The sequence below is a fragment of the Cervus elaphus genome, chromosome 33 (genome assembly GCF_910594005.1).
Source record: "Cervus elaphus chromosome 33, mCerEla1.1, whole genome shotgun sequence".
Lineage (NCBI taxonomy): Eukaryota > Metazoa > Chordata > Mammalia > Artiodactyla > Cervidae > Cervus > Cervus elaphus.
In genome coordinates this window covers 58,097,398-58,115,163 of record NC_057847.1, presented here as the reverse complement: position 1 = coordinate 58,115,163, position 17,766 = coordinate 58,097,398, and the positions used below count along the sequence as shown (strand labels likewise).

The window sequence follows — 17,766 nt, the reverse complement described above, 5'->3', positions numbered from 1 at the left end:
TTTCCCAAGATACAGAACTTAGTGTATCATCCTTTCTTGCGTATGTGAACAAAGGTATTTCCCCCTAGATTATCTTGAAATCATGGAACTAACATTTACTAAATGTTACTCTAAGTAGAAATTAATAAAAATTTTTGAAAATAACTAAATTCACAAGTCACTAAACTCAAATATCATGACTTATTTTACTACAATCATCAGTATCAGGGCTTTCCTCTTCAGTCTCATTCCAAGCCCTCTATCCCAAGTATAACATTTAGTCTAATATTGCCTATAGGAATATTAGGATTCCTGCCTCTAGGCCCTGTCACATCTGCTTTTAATGAACTTTCATGCAAGGTGACAGAGCAATTGAGCAGAGAACTGAAACTTCGCGGGGTCTATAGCACAGTTTGAACAAAGTCTTTTGTACTTTGCTGCTGTTGGTGCTGCTGCTAAGTCGCTTCAGTCACGTCGACTCTGTGCAACCCCATAGATGGCAGCCCGCCAGGCTCCTCTGTCCCTGGGATTCTCCAGGCAAGAACACTGGAGTGGGTTGCCATTTCCTCCTCCAATGCATGCTAAGTTGCTTCAGTCGTGTCCGACTCTGTGCGACCCTATGGGCAGCAGCCCACCAGGCTCCTCTGTCCACGGAATTCCCTAGGCAAGAATACTGGAGAGGGTTGCCATTTCCTTCTCCACTTTTGTACTTTATTTGCCAACAAATCTGTAATAATTGAAATATGTAGAAATTATCTTTATATGGAAATATATTATTCACATGAACACATTATACTACTAGAATACCTTAAGCCTCAAATTAATATAGAAAATATAATACCATCTTTTATAAACTTTTCAGTTCAGTTCAGTTCAGTCCTCAGTTGTGTCTGACTCTTTGCAACCCCATGAACCGTAGCACGCCAGGCCTCCCTGTCCATCACCAACTCCCGGAGACCACCCAAACCCATGTCCACTGAGTCGGTGATGCCATCCAACCATCTCATCCTCTGTCATCCCCTGCTCCTCCAGCCTTCAATCTTTCCCAGCATCAGGGTCTTTTCAAATGAGTCAGCTCTCGGCATCAGGTGGCCAAAATATTGGAGTTTCAGCTTCAACATCAGTCCCTCAATACTATAAACTATTAGGTACATATTAATAAATGCATACTACCATGGTAATTTTAAAAAATACATGCAAATTATATATGACTACTTCAGGACAAGGGGAGGAAGGGAGAGGGGAAGTATAGAGATGAGAGAGGGGAAGTGTAGAGATGGGCATAAGTTGTTATTGTGGGATTTGGATGTTTTAAGAGACAGCTTAGGCCAAAGGTTAAAGTCACTGTATAACTTTTTGTACAAGTCTGTATGTTTGGAATAGCTTATAATTTAACATGTACTAGCTTTAACTTAAAAATGTCATTTTTCCCCTATATTCTCACAGCTTGAGGACCCAATTCAAATTTCCTCAACTGACATTAAAGGGAAAATAAAAGCAAGCATTGACAGATTCTATCTTTTTTTTTTTTTTTTTTTTTTTTTTGACTGTGTTCAATATCATGTTTGAAATCCAGGCTTTGGAAAGTACAAGGTTACTATGGGAAACCCAAGTTCCTCTCACAAGCCCCGGCTAGTGTGATTATAACAAATTCACTAATAAATATAATTAACCAAGCAGCATGTTGGTTATAAATCAAGATGGCTCAAAATCAGCAAAGGACTCTGAACCAACGTGAAAGCAAGACTCTCTTTGATGGCACAGAATTTTAAATAAGGTAAAAGGATGTAGGAGACAAGAAAAGAAAGTAGGAAAGGCAATCACAGGGAGGAGCAATATGCCAGCACAAACAGCTGATTCCAGAGAGTGGAGTGGTGAGTGCAGAACTGACCAGGAAATCTCACACAGAAAACTGAAGAGAATGTTTCCTAGGGTTCTAGGAAACGGAGATTCTAAACTATAAATCAGGAAGAGAGAACATAACGGAAAGACATATTTTGATATCATCTTATCAGAATCAAATTGTAGAAACGTTTCAACTCAGATGACAGAGCAGAAGTATGAATCTAGTATAGATCTGTCAAATCCCAAAATCTGTATTTTATACCTTAAAGAGAAAATGGCAGGCAGAAGGTGAAGGAAGTTTGAAACTAAGATTCCAAACGAAAACCCCAGAGCCGCCACAATTGGAGTAATCTACTTCTTGTGGTCAGGGTTTCAATGTGGCATTGATTTAATGTTGTAATACACAGTGAAACAGCCTTCCAAGAGTCTAGTAAAAGTGTGTATATTCACACACTTATTTTAAAAAGTTTATCTTTGAGCATAGAGTGAGGAAAGAATAAACAACTTTGGGCAAAAAGAAGTAATTTTATAACTATTAGCAACTCACAAAATAAAGTTACCACTACAATATTTCCTTGGTACCCAAAAGGGATTAGTAACCCTACAGATACCAAAATCCATGGTATCTGTCCCTTATGTAAAATGGCTTAGGACAGTCAGACCTCCGTATCTGCTAGTGTGGAACCTGATGATGAGACGGACCCACTGCATTTGTGATGACTGTGAAGGTAGTATACATATAAATCTATATTTACACAGAAACACAATTAAAAGATGTTTAAAAAATATTTTTCAATTTAAATCCAAATGGGCCAAATGTAGCTTTCATGGATTTAAATTTAACCATCTCAAAAAAACTAGGTGTACTAAGATGGGAAACTATATGGTTAATTTAATTTTTAAATTTAAAATCTCACCATGACTAGAGTACTGGAAAAGATTCTTAAACTATTAATATATTTAATCTACATGTATTCAAAGTGATTCAAAATCTCTTTATGCTAATATAGAAAAGATTACCACACAATTTTTATACATATTGAATATTAGTTGTTAAATTTGCAAGTGCTCAATATCTCAAAAATTACACTGGGCTGAATGCAATATGCATGTAGTATTTTGGTAAATATACTAAAAATCAAATAATTTTTAAAATATTTACACATTACTGGTTATTTATTTCCCTATTTAACATGTATACATTGTTTACTTGTATGTGTGCTTCTACACTGTTCTTACTTACAAAACAAAAAAACCAAACTGTTTAATTTAGGTCAAGTCAAAACAAACTATAATACTGGAACTTTGGAACTGACAGAAGCCAATTAGATATAAAACTATAGATAAATACAAATATTGGTGTTGAAAAATAAGATGTAAGGGCTAGGTGATCTCCAACTAGATCTCCCCCTAAACTAAGCACAGAGCTAAGAAAATAAAGAAAGCAATTGCAATAAAAACTCATTGCACATGGAGGTGTTGCAACATTTCCTCAATGGCACTTATTGCAAGCCTGTGATTCATTCTGCCAGGCCACTTGATGTGCAATAAGGAAGCTCATCCCTACTTAGAGGAAAGGTGCATGCTTTCCCACAAAGAAACATGTAACTCAAATTCAAATAAAAAGGCCTTGGCATGATAGGGCTAATCTTTAAGGAGTGATACATTTCTTTCTGATTCAATAAAGCATCAAAAGTGAACTATCCCCCCAGGGTGTTAACAGAATTAGCAAAAATACATTGCATTTCTATATGTATTGAAGACAAAAGAAGGGAAAAGTTGGTCTTTTAGCTCCTTGTAAAATAAGGATTAACAATTGCCATGCTAAAATATGATGAAGAAGTTTCTTTTAATTAAATTAGCACCTGTCCACAATAATATTTTAGAGCGGGTTTAAGACAAATTAAATGGTAAGCTTCTTCAATCTATCTTCTTCTTTCTGTGAGTATGTAAGTATTTTTATACTGGCCTAGAACTTAAAGCAGTAATTGTGGCTAGGAGAATTCTATATAAATTTATAACAGAAAATATTTAAATATATTTTTATTTATATAGAAAAAATGAGGTGGATTCATGCTATGTTCATAGAGCAGATACTTTCATGTCAAATAACTTTGAATTCAAGTTCCCTTTTTACCATTTGTAGGCTCTGCAATTTGAGGCAAGTTTCTCCTGGCTCTCATTTTTCTCATCCACGAAATAGGAATAATAAAGACTTCAAATGAAGTAATCACTGCAAAGCTCTGAACACATTTCTTGGGCCATATGATGGACATCACATAAATAATAGGTATTATGATGATGATGTTGATTAATAATTATCAGTTTGAATAATATAACGTTCCAAAACAGTTAAATCACACCAAAGTGAGGAAGAATAAAATATAGGAAAAAAACATTTCAGTCAGTAAATTATTCAGATAGGTAATATAAGTCACTATTTCATGTTCATTTGGTAAACAAAAATACAAAAGACAACAGAGTAAAACAGCCAGTAATGTAAACTAGTCTGCAAAATTGATAACTGTTTAGACAAACTGGTGATGGATGTAGTTGGAGGCCATGTGAATTGATTAGGAAGACCAATTTCACAAAAGTGATGATCGGTGGTTTTATACTATAAAATGAGTAAGTCACAGTGGTTGCATGTCCTGAATACACAGAAGACAATATTAAAAAACAAGAACAACAACAACTCTTAAAGACATAATATTGCTTGTGATTATCCATGCAGCTCATGAGTTTTTTTTTTCAATATAATGAAACTTCAAAGAACCTAAAGGCTTTTCATTATGTTGATTTCTTCTGGAAGAGTGAAAGAGTAAGGTGGAATCTAGACCATACATTTAAGATACAATTTTGTCTTAAAAGCCTGGAAGTTCTACCTTTAGTTTAGACAAATTTTGTCTTTTCTATTCAATTACTATATTAAATGCTTTTTTGCCTCCCCCAAAATGAAAAGTTTGCTGGATTCACCTAAAGCAATTAGCTTCAATTAATGTTTACTAGATGTTGATAAAAATGAGTTACACATAACAATAACTTTCATTTTCTGTTTCACATTTTCAAGATAGAATAAAATGCATTAAACAAAATGAATGTCTATTTCTTTATTTCTGCAATGTTAATAAGTAATAATAAATTATAAATAAAACTGACTTTAAGTAAAAATATTAATGTTTCAGAAACATGCTATATTAAGTGATTGCTGTCATCTACTGAAACAAGAAAATGTTTTCATTATCTTTTTTCTTTTCCCCCCACCATGTTTAAGAATGAACAGTAATCATTGGATAAAAGGACAATTATATGACATTTAAGGAGAAAAGTGAAATCTAGAACAATAAGACAGAGAAGGCAATGGCAACCCACTCCAGTTCTCTTGCCTGGAAAATCCCATGGACAGTGGAGCCTGGTAGGCTGAAGTCCATGGGGTCGCTAAGAGTCGGAGAAGACTGAGCGACTTCCCTTTCACTTTTCACTTTCATGCATTGGAGAAGGAAATGGCAACCCACTCCAGTGTTCTTGCCTGGAGAATCCCAGGGACGGGGGAGCCTGGTGGGCTGCCGTCTATGGGGTCGCACAGAGTCAGACAAGACTGAAGCGACTTAGCAGCAGCAGCAGCAGAACAATAAGAAAATAGTGTTTCATTGTTTCTACTCATTAAATGCTAATAGCATGTGCATATGCTAACATAACTTGATAGTTCTATCTTACCTTTTAGATCCACCTTTTTAGAAAGTTTTGATTGATACTAAAACAATACTTACCCTTCTGCCTTAACCCTCCACGCTTTTTAGAAAATGGCTAACCTGAGGTTACTGACTCTGAGAACACAGGAATAAAATTTTAGGGACTCTTTCACACCTTAGTTGTATCAGAATTGGGTTCAAATTCGCCTCACTCTGGCCATCTCAGATGATGAGATAAATACAATAAGTAAGATCCATGGTCACAAAACTCACCACAGTTTGCCTCATCTGACGCATCTGCACAGTCTGGATCCTCGTCACAAACCCACAGCTTGGAAATGCAGTGTTTGGTGGTTTTACACTGGAAGTAGTCCGGAGAACAGCTGTTTTCAGCTTAAAAGGAAAGCATCTATGAACATGCAGCTTTGGACAAGAATAGGTGTTTTAATTTTTTTTAATTAAATAAATTTTTAGTTAATAATTGAAAACGTATCTTCTCTTAATAAGGTCCTGAAGGTGATAAGTTTTAACTTTTAATTATCTGTAATGTATTCCTATTATCTATTCCAGTAGAAATAAATAAAACATATTTCTTCAATGATGCATTTGATAAAAATAAGAGTTTTCAAAACCACCCTACCCTTGATTAATTGTCTTGAAACTAACTTAAACACAAAGAATTCAGGTTTTTTCAAAATATGCTTTTTCAGATAAATTTAAGAATTTACACAGATAATATTTTTATAAACAGGAAAAGACATAAATCAGAAGTTATTAGCGAATGAGAGAATAAAAAGCATAGAATTTATTAAAACCTCTGGTTGTGCTGAGGTTTTGAGAGAAGAGGCGAACATCTGCCTGAAACTATAAACTGCTTCACAAATCTTCGTCAGTTTAATAGATCAGCTTCTAGAATGGCTAACCATAAAGAACTGGTACTGACTTTATTCCGAATGCACCATCTTAATCAAATTGCTGGATGACTGAACATTATTTACTGATAAAAGTTTTAGAGGAATAAAATAAAACTTCAGCAAGACAGAAATGTTGATAGCAGCTCTGCTGAAAGCTTGAACTTGACAGGTGCTCTGTGGTTCAGATCCTGTGTGTGTGTGTGCCTACCTGCCTATGGGCACATATGCATGTGATGTAAACTGTTCTGTCTTCCATTTTATGCATATTTATTTTTCATGAGATATTGAAATAAGAGGTGAACAGAATTAAAAATATTTTACAATTGTTTTTTGAAGTACCTTGTTAACATATTTTAGGAGGAGTATTATTTACAATTTTTAATAAGTAATTTTGTTCGGTTATTTTGCCCAGATTTTTGTTTCTTTTCATACACTCAATACGTTATTACTAGGAAAAAAAGCAATCTCTAATAAAAATGGTGTTGATTTCAAGTGACTAATTAAATCGACAGAAGAAAATTACATGTAGCTACTCAATATGGCAAAAAAATTATTTTTAAAAAAAGCACTATAATCACTGATAATTTGTTTTTGCTGCTTCTCTTAAGGATGATGTGGATGGATGCATGTTTCTTCATGTTTGTCATAATTTCCAGATAGCTTTTTAGTAAAGATCCTCCCCATTTAAATTTTCTATTTAATTTTATATAGCATTTCTTAAATAATCCATCCCTAGACATATCTATGTGGAATTATTTTCCCATCATTGCAGTTATATTTTCTACACAGTATATATTTATGTTGAACAATAATAATTTTTAGAGCAATTTCAGTTGAGCAACATAAGACAGAGCACTTAGAGGTGACTTACGACAGTCCCTTTCATCTTCCTCATCCCCACAGTCATCTTGCCCATTACATCTGAGGTTTACTGGGATGCATTTCTGGTTCTTGGTACACTTGAACTGACCTGAGAGGCAGACATGTGTGTCTAAAAGATAAAAAGAATGAAAAATGTGCGCTAAAGCCTGTATCTGAATTTAAACCAGTGCAAACATAATCAGTTAAGATTTCAATTTATGTTCAGTAGCTAAGAATATAATCACCTACCACAGTTGAGTTCATCAGAATTGTCCCCACAGTCATTCTCTCCATCACAGATGAAAGCGGGCAGAGCACAGAGGCCAGTTCCACACTGAAATCGGCCAGGCTGACATTTAAATTCGGCTACAAGAGGAAACATACAAGTATCGTGGAATGACAACCTTGGCTCATGTGTCTTATAACAGAGCTTTTCTGGCATTCAGCAGAAAATCTAGATAGATAGATTTATATACTAATATATATTATAGATTTAATACTAATATATATTATATTACTACATTATACATATCCTAGAGCACAATATGACTATCTCACAGCCAAATAGCTATCAGATTCAGAAGTGCAGTTAATCTTTGATCAACTCGGGTGGCCTCCAGATTGCATTTTATAAACTAACAGTAAGAACAAAGATATTAACAACATATAAATGTAAATATATATATGTTATTGAAAACATTTAAATATCTCTTCATTTCAAAGACATGGTATTGGGAGGCTAAATGGCAGACTGTAATTTTTTTTTTTTTTTTTTTGCAGACTGCAATTTATTGTAAATTTTTTAAAAGTTATTTCAATATCCCTTAAAAAAATTACTTCTCTTTGATTGCTATTCTGTCTATAATGTGTTAACAGAGGAACATCTGTCCTCAATACATATTCCCCAGCATTATTTAAGGCAAATGTTTTCTATAACTACATATTTTAAATAAGAATTGTTGATATTTATTCCTATAATCTTACTAATATTTATATATTATAAATATTTTATATTTATAACTATATCTTATAACTAGTAAATATTTTTATATATAATACATATGTTTTTATAATAAATATCTTCTAAAGGATAAAGCAGTTTTTGCTATATTCTTTGGTTTTATATAAGCAATAATAACAACAAAGTAGGAACTATTGAATATCTAGTTTGTGTGAGGCACTGGGCTAGGATCTTTCTCACATACAGTTACTAATTGAATTTCATCATAACATCATCAACTTGGCATTACCCTGGTAGCTCAGACAGTAAGGAATCTGCCTGTAATGCTGGAGATCCGGGTCTGATCCTTAGTTTGGGAAGATTGCCAGGAGAAGCAGATGGCTACCCACTCCAGTATTCTTGCCTGGGAAATCCAATGGACAGAGAACCCTGGCAGGCTACAGTCCATGGGTTGCAAAGAGTAGACATGGTTGAATGACTAACACTTTCTCATCCTGGCATCACCATGTTCATTTTATAAATGAGGGAAGTAAGTCTCATGATACCAATAATTCACCCAAGAATATACATGTTTCAAGTGCTAGAGGTGAAGTTTAAATTCATATCTGACTCCGAAGTCTTCTCACAGACTACGTTGCTTACAATAAACACACCTTTTGACTGATGATCTTTATGTATATTAATAATCACTGACTGTGAGATTAATAATACATTGCTTATTAGTTCAAATCAGTCAATCAAACATTAATAAATTATATTTTGAATTTTCTTTGGAAAATAAATTATGCCTTTATAAGTAATTAAAATATTAATTAAAATTTCCTTAACATTAAAAAAAATCTTAATATATGAATGGCTTCCATAGAAGCAAGTTCTTAAAGTGTGGGAAGTCATTTACCTTCAGTTTACAACGTTTATTAATTAATCACACTAATGTTTAAACTGCTGCTGCTGCTGCTGCTGCTGCTAAGTCACTTCAGTCTTGTCCAACTCTGCAATCCCATAGAGGGCAGCCCATCAGGCTCCCCCGTCCCTGGGACTCTCCAGGCAAGAACACTGGAGTGCGTTGCCATTTCCTTCTCCAATGCATGAAAGTGAAAAGTGAAAGTGAAGTCACTCAGTCGTGTCTGACTCTTAGCAACCCCATGGACTGCAGCCCACCAGGCTCCTCTGTCCATGGGATTTTCCATGCAAGAGTCTTGGAGTGGGTTGCCATTGCCTTCTCCAAAATGTTTAAACTTGGTGATGCTTAATTTTTTCTAAATGTGCGTTTCCTCTATTTCCTGTTGCTTCATATATGAATTCCTTTAATATTTATTTGCCCATAATTGCTGTTGTATTTTTCTTTATTTTATAAATTTGTGGTATATGATAGAAATTTTTAGACCAATTTCAGTTCAGAGCCATAAGTAAGACAAAACAGAACATTTTGAAGTAACTTATGACAGTCCCTTCTATCTTCACTCCCACAGTTATCTCGCCCATTATAAATGAGGTTGTCCAAAACTTTTCCATAAGTTGGGTTTAACTGTTAAAGGAGTTTCACGCCTGTTAAATAACTGAGAAGCCTATGTGACCTTTAAATTGGTCTCTAGAATGATCCTTGATATTTTGAGTACTATAGGATGTATAACTACAAACTTATGATGCCAGAGAATTCTTGATGCCTCACTTTAACTTCATTTACATAAATAACATTATTGAAGTTTGAAAGTATGTGAACCTGTAATCAAGCTTCTCTGCTTTTTCAGGTGAAATTATTGGTATTGTCAGTGGTTCTTAATACCTGCAAATTTTGATAATATGGCTACTCAGAAATGAATCCTATTAATAAGCATGCAAGAGACTCATGTTTATCATTTTCCACCCCACCATGGCTCTCAAAATAAAGTGTCATGCCTACAGATGTTCAGTGCTGTTAACCCGTCAACTCTAAGTAATAGATCATTTACTAAAAGATCACAGAGATAATATCACCAATAAAAACATGTAGTATTGGTATTTAACCAGGATAAGGATCATACAGAGACTCCTAGATATCAGATGTCTCTTCAGTTCCTCTTGAAAGACAATAAAGTTATATTTGTTCACCAAATATTCTGAAAGTGGTGGATAAATGTAAAAAGTTTGTTATACTAAATCTGTAGTTTATATTTCATATCAGTATGGTTACAACATGAAATCTCAGTCAAGATTAAAATAAGAGTTCAGGAGTTGTAATATATGAGAAGGGGTATCATTGTGTGCTATTGACTTAATCTGCAGGTCATTATGGGATAATTCTTTAAAAACACACTTCAGTAAAACTGGACCAGAAAGGTCCCCATAATATGAGAACTAAACTAACTAACAATTGTGCATTTCTGCAAATTACAAAAATAAGTTGTATTTATTTTACTATTTAACAGGAGAGTTTACTTTACTGTGAGAAAATTAACACATTTCAATATGTAAATCTCAATCTCAATCTCAACCATAATTCCTTGTTCCTTGATTCTTGATTCTTTTTAATTCAAAAACTTAAAAAAGTGATTCATTCATAATTGTATACCTATGCCACATAGATACTTCTCATCATATGTTGTCCATCATAGTGAAAACAAAAACTATATTTAAAAAAATCAAAGAGTAATGAACTTTTCAGAAAAAGAAAAATAATAATAGAAAAACAATGACTTTTTTCCTTCTCACTGAATATATTATTTAATGCTTTTTTCCTTCTCACTGAAGATATTATTTACTGCTTGTAAACATATAAATGGAATATGTGACAAAATCTTCAAATGTTTGATACACTCGGTAGTGACCAGAGAGATGGAATATAGCTCATTCAAGTAACCATCTAGAGGCCCTAACTTCAAAACAGTTTTGTAATTATTTGGTGGAGAGTTCTACAGCAGAAAATATCTAGCTTTCACTAAGACAAAGCATTGTCTTTCTTTAGTGCAGGGATGTTGATCTCGAATTCAACTGTCAAGACCAAATCATGGCAACAATCCACTGGGATGTTGAGGGAATTATCATGATTGACTGCAAGTATCTTCAACCTGACAGGACAGTATTGGAGTGACCTGTGGAGTGAACTATAAACAGCTATCAAGGAAAAGTCTCCTGATTGACTATTAAAAGCTAGGTTACCAAAGATATATAAAAATAAATTAATTAATAAAAAGAACCTAACCAAGCCAATGATCGTCAAATGTCACGATATAATTGGTAGCTACTTTAAGGCAACTATTAAGAGCACTGTGAATTGCCTAAGAGCCAACTAATGACTTATATTAGAAAAAATATAACTTTTACAGACTTTACAGTATTTTAATACTGACAGGAAAGTTGAAGGGCTGTGACCTTTAAAGGCAAGATTTCAGTCATTGAGTGGCATTCTGAAAACTTGGCCATTTTTGTTTCTAAGTTAACTATATATCAAGTCAAAATCATGATGATTTTTACTTTGTTGATCATTACATGAAGAATTTAGTTATTCTACAAGTTAAAAAAAAAATCAAGAAAGTGAAAACTAACACAAATCGCTGATGGTGTCACTGTAAATGTAATAGTGATCAGAGACATACACAAGATAATAACAGAATTTTTGTTGTATTTTTAACTAGGGACATTTAAAACCTTTCTATTCCAATTTTGCAAAACTATCAGAAGCCAAAACTTAAGATCTTACTTTTGTTTTCCAGCTGGGGGAATTTAAGGAGCTCTAAATTCTAAATTCCTACATCTGCCAGTGTACTCACGGCAATCATCTGGTTCATCGGATCCATCACCACAGTCATCCACGGTGTCACATTTCCACCAGAATGGAATACATTTATCAGTTTTGCAGCGAAACTTTGAGAAAAAGAAAAAATAAAGATTAGAGAACTCAGCTCATATATAATGGATATTTTAAAAACTCACCAGGACACAGCAGCCTAGCCTACCCTCCTGCTGAAGTGTAGTAGTCTTAGAGCATTCCACCATAGGCAATAAATGCACAGCAAGAGCAAAAAGACCAGTGAGGAAAGCACTTTGTTCAAGAAAACCTCCTGAGATTTCCTGAGCACAGACATGTTCCTGAATTTACATATTGTCTATGGATGCTTTTCACCACCACAACAGTTTAGTAACTCCTACAGTGACCATGTGATTCACGAAGCCTAAAATAGTGATTTTCTGACCCTCTACAGAAAAAAGTTTACTGAACACTGAATATGGCTAAAAATCATCAGAGATACCAGGAAGAGGTATTGAGTTGAATTCATTTTGCTAATTTGAATTAATTTAACTAATTTAATTTAGCAAATGTAATTAATGTGAAACATTGTTCCTACTAGCTTCTCTACTGGCCAACTATACACAGTGACCAAGAAAACTCAGCCAATTTATTCCTCAGTGATATCAGACCACAACCTTGTCCTTTTGTCAGCAACATTCAGTTACAGTGTATACTCATTAGATAGAAGAAACTAAAGAAAATCACATTTTCCATATAGAAAGCACATGCATCATAAATAGTTGCCATGAAAAAAGTCAATACACTTAGTAGATTTATTCTAGCACTTCAAATTTTTCCTTCTTCTGAAATTGAAAATATTAAGATATTTTATAAAATTTATTCCTTCTCAAAAAGAAAACAAATTTTATTGTAATTCCCATGTGAGTGACTAAATGCAAGGTGGCATTTATCTTAGCATGTTGCATGCCAGACAGATTTGTAACACAGAAATATATAACCTAGGTTCAATTTTCTCTAATGAAAATGGATTAGCAAGCTAAAGTTTGCTCATTTTAAATACTGTTACTGTCTTTAAGTAAGGCATAATTTGATGCAAGCCTTTACTGAAACTGTCTGGATATTCTGGAGCTGATTCATGGATATTCACTGGATATCCATGAAGCCTATATACATATATAGGTAAAGAATCTTGCCTGCAATGCAAGAGACCCGGGTTCAATCCCCAGATCGGGAAGATCTCTTGGAAAGGGGAATGGTAACCCACTCCTGTATTCTTGCTTGGAGAGTCCTGTGGACAGAGGAGCCTGATGGGCTATAGTCCATGGGATTGCAAAGAGTTGGACACAACTGAGTGATTAACACGCACATACATATATTATTAATATATATATTAATGAAAGAGTAAGTTCCCCCCACCCAGTGGCAATATAAGAGGGAACAGAGCACTGAATCCAAGTGAAAATCTCCCAGTTCAACTGAGTTTCCCATATTTACTTAGCCTGTGGTCATGTTTCTTGTGGTTTTCATAAAATACCAGAGGAAGAATATTACTATTATAGATAGTGACTGCTGGGGATATAAGGCTAACTCCAAATCCAATTGCCCTGAACAGTAAACATTTCCAGTCATTGTAGTATATCAAAGTACATTAGTAAGATAATTTCAAGTCTCCTGAGTATATTCCAAGCCCCTCTAATCAAGATTTAAAAAATACTTAAATGCATCTTTTTAATTTTACAAAATATTTCTGGTTTAAATAAACACCCACTGTTGGAATGATATACAACATGATGATTATACTCACCATTTCATTTTTAATAAGGACATAAAAAGGTTTTGAGTTAAGGGAAGTCCAGGCTAAAATATATTTATTATTATTTCTTATGCTAAACTACATCATTTTAATCATTAGTCTCAGGGGAAGATTTCTTCTATTTTGTGTCTGGGTTTTTTTTCATACTTAAATATAGTTACTTTAAAAAGATAAATGCTAAATATAAATACAAAACATTCTTCATGGTAAATGCTCTCCAAGACTAATATCCTCATAAAATTAATTGCAGAATGCCAATTATGCACAAGAAGAAGCTATAAAAAATCTAAATGTTCCTACTAAAATGGATACATGGATAAAATGTAATTACTACATGTAGTGAAATTTACTCAAAATAGGAAATGTCCCCACTAAAAATAAGTAAATTCATTTAAATTTATTAAAAATGTTCTAATTAAAAAGATTTAAATATAATATTTGAAGTGATTCATACTAGAAGAATGGGACCTAATTTTCATTTTTTACCAGGTTTTCATATGTTCACTTTAAATCCTAACAGAATTCTTATTGGTGTGATTTGCCTATTTCATTTTTTTTTAAATCAATGATATTTGGGCATGTATAATTGGATGCAGCCACTCAGTGATAACAAATCAAAGTCCCTTAGTAAGATACATATAAAATGCAATATTATCAAAATGCTTCTGATATGATTCTGAAGTACACAAATTATCTGCTTCATTTGAAAATCTGCCTCACTAAATATGGTGTTTTTATGAATTGATTTTTCTGAAAGAAGTACACAGTATATCTTTTTTTCCTCCCATTATATCAGAAAAGAATCAATGATAAAATGACTGTGTAAACCACAAGACTTATAGGGACAGTCACTCACTGACAGTTCAGCTGAAATTTTACTCTTCATTAACTTTTTTCTTAAAAATGAGACAAAGTGATAACTGTTTTATTCAGGAAATATTGAAAACAAAGATATCTGATCCGTGATATTCTGTCGTCACTGTTCTGCCTTGCTATTGTTGGTTTTTCAAATTCATGCAAAACACTATTGGGAGTATTTGAAAAATTATACATATCTCAGTCATATAATCACTGATGCCAAACTGAGAAGTACTTTAGTTATATGAACAATACTTTTATAGGTTAATTTATGTTTTCATTGAACTGACTAATCAGACTTTTTGCTAGTGAGCATATATAATTATATATACATATATATATATAATTTACTATCTTAGTATACATAATTCTAGGCTTTACTATCTTAGTAATTACTATCTTAGTAATTTACTATCTTAGTAACTTGCTATTGAGTATATCTAATTCTAGGCTTTACTATCTTAGTAATTACTATCTTAGTAATTTACTATCTTAGTAACTTGCTATTGAGTATATCTAATTCTAGGCTTTACTATCTTAGTAATCACCAACTCAATGGACATGAGTTTGAGCAAGCTCCAGGAGTTTGTGATGGACAGGGAAGCCTGGTGTGCTGCAGTCCATGGAGTCACAAATTTGAAACATCTTACTCCTTTTCTGACTACAGCAAAGTTCAGGTTTTACTATATATGTTTTGCTGTTGAAGATTTTCATCTGTGTGTCAAGCATCCTTTGGCTTTATTTTCAGTTGGCTGAGAAGGCTCACCACATAGTAAGGGGCTTAGGCAGGCATCATTCCTCCTAAGTCACCTACAACCTGTGTTGGGCCTCAATAGAGGGACTCTGATCTGCTCCAAATCAAGAGAATAGAGGTTATTTCAGAAGAATCTAGAGGTTAAACTGAAAATGTGTCTAAACTAAGCAAAATTAACGGAACTTATATTTTTTTCTTTAAAGATGTGACTTATCTCTTACATTTTACCTCTAGGTTGCTTATATTATCTCTCATAGTGACACATTTCTAGTTCTATAAAAGTAATGAACTTTGCTTATGTGAGATTATAATTAAACTGACAGATTTTTTTGCAAATAAGAGAGAGACTGTGACATATGTTTTCAACTAGACATCACACCTTCCTGATGGCAGCTCACACTAAATGTACACATACTCAAGTATATTCCGGTTGTACTGTAGGGCTAAGGCAAGAACAACAACACTTAACTTTTCCCATGTGTAATCTTTATAACACATGCCTGGAAATATCATCATTCCCATTTAAAAGATGAAAAAACTGAGTCTTCGAGAAGTTAAGTAACAAAGCCAAGATATTAAGTAATTCAGCTGACTTAAAGCAGTCAGGGTTATCATCATATTGAGTCTGGCTTCGGAATCTGTCCCCTAAACCACTATACACACCGCTGTATGTAGTATGCAGTTCATTTGCATAGTTCTTTAAAGGATGATCCTCATAGTTGTAACTTAAGAGGCAAGTTGAGCTAGGATTAGCTTCTCTTTGAAAATAAGCACACCCTAAGAGAAATTCAGTCTTTTGCCATAGTGCCACTGCTACTGCTAGAATTGGAAAACAAACACATTCAAAAGACAGAATCCTAAGAATAAATTTAGTCACTTTTAAAAGGAAATCACATGATGATATTTTTGGCAATTTTATCTTAAACAAGATAGTTACTCAAATATTAAAATCAAATGTTATAATGCCATATTATTTTTCTTCAAATTTTGGAAGTAAAACAGCTAAGTCTATGTAACTGCCATTAAGTAGAAAAAATAACTTCTGAAATATACTGAAAAATGTTATATTTTGAAGCAAAAGATTTCAGAAGGAAATTATTTAGATCATATAATTTTAAAATAAAAATATCTGGAAAATACTTTAAAAACTATCTTTTCCATACCACTTACTCTGTGGAATGAGACAAGGGTAGAGATGGTGACACAGAGCAGATTACCTAGGAAATTCTTTTTTTGTTTGTTTTGTTTGTCTGTTTAAACTGTATATATCTTATCCTTAACTTTATGTCTCAATCACCCTGGCATCTTGAAATAGGTCAAATCTCCTCTGATGATTCTGCTCTGAGTGGACATTCTCTTATATTCACTCATGATTTGCATCATTATTCTATGTAGGTCAGTGTAAGAATGGTCTCCATATTTGTTTTTGTTTTCCAATTGAACTCTATTTGTATTTCCTAAAGTCCCATTTTAACAATATGCATCAAATTGTTTTTCCCTTACTCTGTGGCCCTCTCTAAAATATATGAAATGTTTATCTGATGTTATACCAAATCAAAAAAATTGATGTTTCAAAACTGGTTTAAGTAAACAAAACTCAGGCAGAACCTTTATAACAATTTCCTCAAACATGCCATGAACTGATTTCTAGAACTCCACTCACCTGACTGGCTGTGCAGTTGGATAAGCAAGTCCTGTTATCAGCTGCAAGATAGAAGTTGGTGGGACATGCGCAGGTGTGACTCTTTCCAGGGGCTAAAAGGCACAAATGACTGCAACCTCCATTATTTATCATACAGAGGTGTTTGGAGACTACAGGTAAGAAAGAGACAAAAAAAAAAAAAACATGATAAACAAGATCAATAATATAATATGCAATTAGAGATAAGACATTTGAGCTTCATAACATGTATTTGAATAGAATGCCATAATCAAGATCTCTTCAAGATTATAAATATAATTTTATTTTGTTACAAATTCTACTCATAACCCTATGATATTTACTTTACCATTAAATAATTTTAAGAATGCATTTCTACAATAGTGAGTATCTTAGTAGGAAAAAAGTGTCCATCAGAAAAATAAAGAGAGTAGCAGTATTTTGGATGACTATATACATAGGATTAGAAATATAAATGCAAAATAAAATAATGAAATGATGATTTACATCTGACAGTAGCTTTCTTTTCTAAGCCAAATGTATGTTTTCAGCAAAATAATCAAAACTTTCTTCCATATGGCCTGATAGAATCCCTACTAGACATATGCTTGATACAGTTCTCATTTTTGGATCCCCAGAAGTACTTAAATATAGTTTCTTTCACCTAGCACTCCAGAAACTGGAATCCTATAACCATTT

The 17,766-nt window shown here is 33.4% G+C and overlaps 1 protein-coding gene across 1 annotated transcript in view; it reads right to left on the bottom strand.

Annotated features, from left to right (window-relative positions):
• The window catches only part of LRP1B (LDL receptor related protein 1B), a 2,070,284-nt gene that overhangs the window by 235,225 nt on the left and 1,817,293 nt on the right, over nt 1-17,766 (bottom strand). Inside the window, exons 62-66 of the mRNA XM_043894665.1 lie at nt 17,071-17,219; nt 12,002-12,095; nt 7,541-7,657; nt 7,302-7,421; nt 5,790-5,909 (exon numbers count right to left, since the gene is read on the bottom strand). Of these exons, the coding sequence (XP_043750600.1) occupies nt 5,790-5,909; nt 7,302-7,421; nt 7,541-7,657; nt 12,002-12,095; nt 17,071-17,219 (600 nt within the window). The remainder of the gene's footprint in view (nt 1-5,789; nt 5,910-7,301; nt 7,422-7,540; nt 7,658-12,001; nt 12,096-17,070; nt 17,220-17,766) is intronic.